The 8,371-nt window shown below is 60.7% G+C and overlaps 2 protein-coding genes across 4 annotated transcripts; both read right to left on the reverse strand.

The window, feature by feature from the left end:
- Positions 1-951: 951 nt before the first annotated feature.
- Positions 952-2,198, reverse strand: HCRT (hypocretin neuropeptide precursor). The gene is made up of 2 exons (XM_032396422.1): positions 2,178-2,198; positions 952-1,369 (listed from the first exon to the last, which is right to left on the reverse strand). The coding sequence occupies exons 1-2, from the start codon at positions 2,196-2,198 to the stop codon at positions 995-997; spliced, it is 396 nt and encodes a 131-aa protein (XP_032252313.1). The 3' UTR covers positions 952-994.
- Positions 2,199-2,288: 90 nt separating this feature from the next.
- GHDC (GH3 domain containing) lies at positions 2,289-8,371 on the reverse strand. Of its 3 annotated transcripts, none has more exons than XM_032396487.1 (10): positions 8,273-8,371; positions 7,991-8,074; positions 7,517-7,803; positions 7,106-7,227; positions 6,452-6,956; positions 5,858-6,050; positions 5,672-5,743; positions 5,461-5,594; positions 4,997-5,082; positions 2,289-2,353 (listed from the first exon to the last, which is right to left on the reverse strand). In XM_032396487.1, the coding sequence occupies exons 3-10, from the start codon at positions 7,788-7,790 to the stop codon at positions 2,306-2,308; spliced, it is 1,434 nt and encodes a 477-aa protein (XP_032252378.1). In that variant the 5' UTR covers positions 7,791-7,803; positions 7,991-8,074; positions 8,273-8,371; the 3' UTR covers positions 2,289-2,305. The 3 variants fall into 3 exon arrangements, with proteins under 3 accessions (XP_032252378.1, XP_032252376.1, XP_032252377.1); XM_032396485.1 differs by lacking the exon at positions 2,289-2,353 and adding an exon at positions 3,996-4,741; XM_032396486.1 differs by lacking the exon at positions 2,289-2,353 and adding an exon at positions 3,997-4,486.

The raw sequence follows: 8,371 nt of genomic DNA on the forward strand, positions 1-8,371 counted from the left end.
GAAGGCTGTGAAGGAGAACTGTTCCATGCCTGTCTTCTAGCCTCTGGTGGGTTGCTGAAAATCTTTGGTGTTCCTTGGCTTATAGATGCATCACCCCACCTCTGTCTTTATGTTCACATGGTTTTTCCCTGTGTGCGTTTCTGTGCGTCCAAATTCCCCCTTTTTATAAGGACACTAGTTATATCAGATTAGAGGTCCACTCTCCTCCAGTACGACTTCATCTTATTTACATCTACAATCACTCTATTTCTACATAAGGTCATCTTATGAAATGCTGGGGGTTAGGACTTCAACGTATGAATTGGGGGTGGAGGGTGCATTCAGCTAAAGTTGCAGGAAAATCTTGCCCCATCTCTGATTAAGAACTTCTCCTGACTCCCAGGTACCTTCAGAATGAAATGTAAAGCTTGATGATTTGCGAGGGCCTTCAAAATCCAGGCTGCAGGCAACTGACAGCCTCCCCCTCCGACGCCCCACCGCTCCCCACACCGTCAACCCCCATGCAGCAGCCATTCTGGAAGATTCATGTGGAACCTTATATTCTTGCCCTTTTGGGCAAGCTCGGCTCCTATCCCGTCCCAGCCAGACTGCGCTCCTCTGTGCAAACTTCCTTGCTCTCCTTCCCTTCCCTGTCTGTCTGTAAAGGCCAAGATACAGAATGATTAGTAGAGCATCGAGAGACTTGTCTGTCCCCCATCCTCCCCTCCAAGCATGCACATGTTCTCTCCTTGCCACGGGGCCTCTTCTCACGATTCCTTGCTCTATGTTTCAAGTTCGAAGACGCCAGAGCCGAGGTGCCCAAGCGCCCGGCTTCTAGGCACTCGGGCTCTTTATAGTTCGAAGGACTCTCACGCCCCCTGCAGGACGGGATGCGACCACACAGAACAGAGACCGGCCACATTAAGAGACTCGTCTTTATTGCCCTTTTTCTGAGGGCTGACACCGGGCGGACAAGGAGGAGAGGGCAGGGCCAGAACTGGGCAAGATCAAGGGCTCAGACTCCGGACCGCGCTCCAGGCGCTGCAGAGGGGGCGGCAGCGGCCGCGAGACATCGGCGCCCGGGGCAGGGGCGCGGCGCTGGCTCTGCGCCTGCGCGGCGGCCCATAGTCAGGATGCCGGCCGCATGGTTGCCGCTGGCCTGCAGGAGGCGCTGCAGCCGGCCCTGGAGGCCGGGGGGCCCGGGCCGCCGCTTGCCCAGGGTGAGGATGCCGGCCGCGTGGTTGCCTGCGCCGTGCAGCAGCTCGTAGAGGCGGCAGGAGCACGTCTTCTGGCGGCAGCAGTCCGGCAGGGGCTGCGCGGCCGCCCCGGGCGACAGCAGCGCGGGCGGCAGCACCAGCAGCAGCAGCAGCGTCACGACGGCCCAGGGGACCTAGGGAGACAGGAGGCCAGGCGCTGGGGGTCTTCCCGCCCCGCCCGCCTCCGGCCCCTACGCCCAGGCCCCGCCCAGCTAGCTCCGCGCCCCCTCCCCGCCTGCGCGCCTACCTCGCGGTTCGCCAGTTTCCGGGCCGCTGCGCAATGCTGCCTCTGTAGGGGGGCTCCTCTCTGGCTCCTTTACCTGCTCAAGCCCCAGCACAGCATCTCCTCCAGGAAGCCCTTTGAGGCCCCCCATGGCAAGGTGAATCCCTCTTTTCTGGGTACCCTTAGTCCCTCGTACCCCCATGAAAGCGCTCACCACTCCACCTGAAAACAGGGTGTGTGAGTCTGTCTGCGCCAGAAGTTTGTTCACTCAGGGAAACAGAGGCCCTGTATAGTCCCTCCCCGGACAAACACGGGCAAATCAAGGACTGGCAGGTTCCAAGTTGTCTTGTCGGCCTGCTCCCTTGCCGGGGAAACTGCACTCTGTCGCTTCGGACCTGTTTCCTACCCTCTCAGGGGGCACACCTTCGTCCCTTCTGAACGGGTATTAAATAATTCCTACAGGGCAGGTTTCAGGAGGCGGACGCGAGACAGGTGCAAACACAGCCCCCGAGGTCTCAGGAGAAGGCGCTCAGTCCCGGGCTAGCCCAGGCCGGCTCTGCACCTAAGCTCCACCCAGTCCCCTGCCTCAGAGCCCACATGGGAAAAGACCAAGAGCAGAGACACCTCAGCCTTCTTTCCAGCCCCCCCAACCTCCCGGAGCAAGCATTCTCATTGCCCGTCTGGTATGATGAATCACCCCTCTCTCCCTGGGTCTTTACCTTTGTAGAGGGAGGGTTCATGGTGTCTGAAGCTCAGAGTGGGGTTGCCAGGAAAGGTGTCTGCAGTGGTCCGAATAGCCAGGAACTCTGAGGCCGTTGACTGTGACCCCCAATCAAGGGCCCCGGGTTTATAGTGCTCTGAGGTGGTGGGGGACAGACGGGTACTTGCGTCCACTCTGGGGCCAAACAAAGGCAAGTCTAAGATTAGCCTCCTGCAGGGGGGCCGTCTCCAGGTTGGACCCAAAGAATGGCCGCCAAGGCTCTCAGAAGCGGGAGTTTGATCATTGTGCCCCTGGTGCCCCCCTTGTCCATCCGCCTGCTCCCTGGAGATGGGCCGGTCTCCCGGCACTAATGAGGCCACCTTGCACCCAGGAATCTGGGAGCACAAAAGAGGCCTTGGCTGGGGCGCTGGCCTGGGACAATGGGGGGGGGGGGTGGGCAGCTGCTAATTAGGGCAGGAGAGAAGGCAGCTGTAAGCCCCACACCCCACATGGTGTGTGTGGTGGGGGGAGGGCAGGCAGGCAGCAGGCCTCCCCCTTCTGCTCCTTGTTGCTGTCCCTGGGGTCTGTCAGGCTCCTGGGCCCTCTTTCTTCATGGAAAAGGCTTCTTAGCCGCCTCTCCCTTCTTACCGCCCGCCCCCCAACTCTCTCCTTCCCTCTGCTCCTTCCACTAACCTCCAAGGTGGAAAATCTTGGAAATTGAACCTGGGCAGGGGGAAGAAAGCAGCCAAACCTGGTGCTGTCCTCTGACCTGCCCAGTTTCCTTCCTGGTCAGTCTGCCTGGAGTGGGGGATGGAGTCGCCAAGAGCGAGCCACCCTGGGGCAGGACTATGCCAGCTCGGAACCAAAGTCTCTTGGATACGGGGCATGTCTGTTGAGCACCTGCTCCTTGCCAGGCCCTGCACTGGGCCCTGGAGGGCCAATGTGCATTGGACCTGGCCCAGTTTTCCTGGAGCTCCAAAGTCCAGGTGGGGAGGCAACCCGGCATAAGGATAGCTCAGTGGGAGAAAGGACCCCAAAAAGACCTGGCATGCAAAGTGGATTTCCATCAGGTAAGTTTGGGGAGAAGGCATTCCGCAGGAGGCACAAGTGAGCAAAGACTTGGAGGTGACAGTGCTTAGCTCATGCAGAATAGTAGGGTGTGGTTGTCATAGTTGTGGTTTCCCTCACAGGGGAGAGGTGGCTGGACAGGTGAGGACCAGGGTGGGTCAAAGGGTCTTACAAGCTCAGCTGATTGGTCTCGATCCTGTGGGCACTGGGGAGCCATAGGAGGTTTTAGCAGGAAGGAGTCGTGGGGCTGATGGGGGGCTGGGTGGCCTGGATGGGGGGGCATGGAATCCAGAAGTAATTCAGAGACAGAATTGGAGACTTAGCAACTGATCGGGAACTAGGCCATGTTACTTAGGAGGAGCTGTGGGGACTTGGGTGAGCCTCACAGCCTCATGAAGCTTCAGTTTCCCCATGGGTAAGATGGACAGTTAAGCCACATGGTCTCTGGGATTGCTCCCTGTTGGGATACTTCATGATTTGCAGTACAGCCCCTACCCAGGGAAGTGATTTGTGGGTGTTGGGCCAGACAGGGACCTGTGCTAAGCCAGGGCAAGGGAAGTTAGAGAACAGTCCTGCCACATTTTGGATCAGCTTGGAGTGGAAAGAGGTGCACACACACTCGGGGCCTACCCCGACCTGGAGTGGGGAGTGGGGGGAGAGCCCTGGTATCCAGAGCCGAAGGTGGAGGGGGGAGCCAGGCGGCGCAGAAACAGAGCCAATGGGACTATTACAGTTTCTCCATAAGCAGGCCCTGAGTCAAGAATCTGGTGCAAGAGGTTTATTTGGGAGATGATCCTAGAAAGCAGATAAGGGAGTGGGGGTGGGAGGGATGGAAGGAAGGAAAACCAGTAAGAACTGTGTTATTGAGAGGGTTATCATTGTGGGCAACTGGAGCAGAATACACTTCAGAATTGTCGCACTGAGGGACAATGACGCTGGGGTTTTTTTCTCCAACTCCTGTTTCTTGTAGACAGAGGGTGGCTTCCAGGAGCATTAACTGCCAACACCTGCAGCCTGCGCAGTGCACTGGGCTGGAGACACGGGAGCATCGGCGTGTTCGGGAACTCTAGCAGTGTCCTCCGGAGGGGGCCCCGGGGCTCCAGGCAGGCCCCTGCAGGCGTCCGCCGACGTCAGCTGACGTCAGCTGCTCAGCATGGGCTGACTAGGTCGGACCTCCCTAAGGCCTGGCAGGTAACAGAGTCAAAGACCCTGGCCAAGGGTTCTCATCCAGAGAGGCCGCAGAGCAAAGAGCGAGGTGGCCTATGAAGGGGGATGGGCCAGTGGGCAGGCCTCAGCTCAGGACAACACCCTCCTCTGCAGACACTGGGCCAGATGCCTATGCCTGAGGACCCGGGGCATCTCAGGAGGAAAGGGGGCCGAGGGGCAGGCTGCAAGGGCGGCCCGGAGTTCTCTGAAGGCCCCATGCCCCACCAGGTGAACCCTGGCTGGGCCCACGCTGCCCCAGAACCGCGAGGACTTGTAGCGGGGAGAGACTTCCTGAAGGCAGTGGTCAAGCTGGGAAGAGAACGGCCTGGGTGAGGCTGGGGTGTGGCTCTGTGGATGGGGGGCGCCTGATGATGTCAGCATGTGCACGACAGGCGTTTCGTGCATACGCATGTGTCCGTGGGCCTCATCTCTCCCCTCCCCGAGCCCCCAGGGAGGTTCTCCTCCCCGCCCCCCTCCTCCCCATCCCTGCGCTGTGCCCCGGGCACCTGGGGGCATGCAGAGTGAAGGGGACATGGAGTCACATCCTGTCCCTGTCTCGTTTACCTTGTCTCGATTTTCCTCTGACAGGTTCCTCAGCCCCCTTAGCGCCACAAACACCTCATAGTGGGGAGCAGAGCCCTCGGAGGAATCTGTAGACAAACCCCCAGGCACACATACTTTTGTGAACAGGGTGGCTTCCAACACCAATGTCTGTCCCCCGCCTGTCCTACCCCACTCCGAGGTTCATGGGAGAAAAGGAATTTCTTGGCAGAGAGGGGGGTCGATGGGGAGGAACCCAAAGGCTAATCGTAGCTATGAAACAGGTCAGGAAAGGAAAGAGGGAAGAGACTGCAGCAGGAGGGATGGGAGTTAGACATGGGGAAGGACTTTTGTGAGGAGCAGCAGAAGAGGCTCGGTCTTACCTCTTTCCTAGAGTTCTTCCTTCAGGATGGGTATGGTATGGGGGGGGGGCGGTGCAGCCAACTCAAGAACGCGGGGGAGGGGCAGGAGCTGATGGAGAAGCTCACCCAGAATGCTGCTCTCCACACAGCTGTGGTCTAACAGTTTGGCCCCTGGCCACTGCCCTACGGCCCGGCCCAGGGCCTCAGAAAACACGTCCTCTTGAATGTCTTCTCCCCGCACATTCAGGGCCTGGCCCAGCCTGGGGAGGAGGAAGGGGGAGGCAGAGGGGCCTAGGGCACAAGGACCGCCGCTCAGCTCCCCCGGGGAGTCGCCTACCTGTAGACGAACCTGACGACCGGACACTGATTGTAGGCACCGACCACCTGTACCACGTCACCCAGGCGGCACCTGACAGGGCAGTGGTGGTGGTGAGCTTGGCCCAAGGGCCCATTAGCTCATGTCGCCGGCCCTCAGTAGGGTCGCAGAGGGCCTGAGGTGACCTGGGGGTCGGCAGGTGATCACCTGGTGAGGCCGGTGTGGGTGGTCAGCACCAGCTCGTACTCCTTGCCTTTCTGGGCCTCGGCCAGCAGGACGGGCGACGCAGCCTCTTCCTGGGCTCCTTCCTTGACTGGGAGCAGCTCGATAAAAGGAGCTCCAGGCGGCAGAAGGTAGAGCCCATGGGGTTGCCGCGGCCATAGGTTCAGGCCCACGACCCCTGCGGGGAGCAAGCAACCCTTCCGCTGGTGGCACTGTTGCTTTCTGCTAGGGAACAGCCCCTCACCCTGGACCCCGGGCCCCGATTCTCTGAGCAGCCGACCCCACCGCTGCCCTTCCACCCCTCCTCCCCGGCTCCTGCAGGCTCAGTGCGCTGCCTCTAAGGCCCTGATTGGGAAGAGGCAGTGGTTCTGGGGGCGGCAGACCCCCGGGTAAATGCTGGTGCCGGGTCAATCTGTGCAAGCCTCGTAACCTCCACGAGCCTCAGTTTCTGCACAGAAAAATGGAGCTGCTGGTGTTGGGGGGATTAAATGAGGTGACTGTGTAGGGCTCACTACTTGGCAGCTAGCTGTGCGGCCTCTGACCCCTGCCCCCAGCTCACTGGCCCTGAGTCCTGCTGACCTCCAGAGGCGGCGTAAGCGGGCGAGAAGAAGGTTAACCCTTGGCACCACAAGGCCCCCAGGGCAGCCACAGCCTCAGCCTGGCCTCCTGCGTCCAGAGTCACCACCACCTGTAGCTTTGGCCAGAGTCGGAGGGCCAGTCCTCGGGGCCCCAGCTCTAGGGCCTCCCGCAGCTCCGCCGCCCGCCTGGGGAGAGGTGGCCCTGGGTTCCCGGCAGCCATTGCTTCAGCCAGCTCTTCGCCATCTGCCTCCAGGCCCGAAAAGACGTCCAGGAGTTCAGTGGCTGTCCCAGCTTCCAGTGCCCGCAGCTCTGGGGACCTCAGTGCCTCTAGCAGCAGGGCCCCAGGGTGCTTGGCTCCAGGGGCCCTAACACCCTGGCCCAGGGTGTGCCAAGGCCAGGGGAGAGGGCGAGGCCAGGGGGATGTAGGGGTCACACAGGCAATGCCTCCCGGAGCCAGCACTTCCGGGTAGGCCTTGCTTAGGGCTGCCAGACCCAGCAAGGTGGCCTGGGGGGGGAGACAAGAGAGGGTGTCGGCCCTGGGCTTGAGCCAGTCTCTGAGCCCCCAGGTTGGGGGTTCTTTGCCCACCCCAGTGGGAGGGTTGGGCTGCAAGTAGGGGTCTCTGGTGGAGCTGGATACCAGCCTTCTCAGTTTACCTGCAGGGAGGCCTCCCCGTAGTACTGGGTTGACATAGGGGGCAGGAGCTGCCCCCCACTTTCTTCCTCCTGGGCCTGGCTGGCCTTGGTCAGAGGGAGATGGTTCCGGAAGGTGCTTGTATCTGTAGCCCCAAAGACATCATAAACTTGTCCTGAAGCCAAAGTTGCCCAAGAGTTTCAGGCAAGATTGGTAAGACCCTTGAGGAAGGAACCCAGCATAGGCCTGGGGCAAGGCTACTGGGGCCCAGGAATGGAACATGCATCTTGAACAACCCTGAGCCTGGGTAGGGTCTTTGGGTCGGGCCCCTCTGGGCTGGCAGTAGAAGGGGAGAGGGAAGTCCTCAGGTTCTGGAATCTGACTTCCTGTGGCTTTTCTGCTTGGGCCGCCTCCCCAGACCCTTGGAAACACACCTGTGGTCCTCCGGAGGGGAACGTGGGGCCTTTGGGCTCCTTGCAGACACCACCTCAGGGCCTGCTGCTGGCTCCGGCCTGCGCGCTGGGTGCTCTGCTCTAGTCTCCGCTGCTGCCACGCAGCTGCCCAGCTCAGGGCCCCCCCTGCCACACGGTGCTGGAGGCCAGCACGCCAGGACGGCCGGGCATCCTGGGGCTGCCGCTGCCGGAGGATGGCCAGGGCCGGCAGCAGCATCAGCAGGAGGAGGAGGAGGAGGAGAAGGAGAAGCAGCATCTCCAAGCAGCTCCTGGGAGGAGGAAGGGACCCAAGTCCTGGAACTGGGGGAAGGAGAGGATAACCCATTTCTCCCCACCCCCCTTAACCCCACTCTGCCACACAAGAAACCAAGGAAAAAGGAAGTCTGGGAGGAAGCCAGGACCCGTCAGGCAGGTGATGCAGAGGAGAGGACATCAAGGCTTTGGAGTCCCACTGACCTGAGCTCGGACCCTGGCTCTGCCACTTGGTTAGCTGTAGGGCCCTGGGTAAGTAGCTAGCTGCTCCAGGCTCCGTTGCCCTGTCTGTAAAATGGGAATAATAATAGCCCAGCAGAAGCTACAGAAAGGGCCTGACACGGTGCCTGGCACACAGAGGCTGCCCAAAGAGCGCCGTGTCCAGCCCACTCCCGAGTGAGTGGCTCTGCTTCATCCCAGGATCCTCCTGTCCCAGCTCCGGGTCCCTCCTGAGCCCTGGGCGGTGGTTCCACGCCCCACATGCACCTGTCACAGCCCACTTGTGCCCACTCTCAGCACCCAGGGCCCTCTGGGTCCTCCGGTTTGTGTACACGGCCAGCCAGAAAGATGGAGCCGTGGCTTTAA

This window comes from Phoca vitulina, unplaced genomic scaffold (genome assembly GCF_004348235.1).
Source record: "Phoca vitulina isolate PV1807 unplaced genomic scaffold, GSC_HSeal_1.0 scaffold92, whole genome shotgun sequence".
Lineage (NCBI taxonomy): Eukaryota > Metazoa > Chordata > Mammalia > Carnivora > Phocidae > Phoca > Phoca vitulina.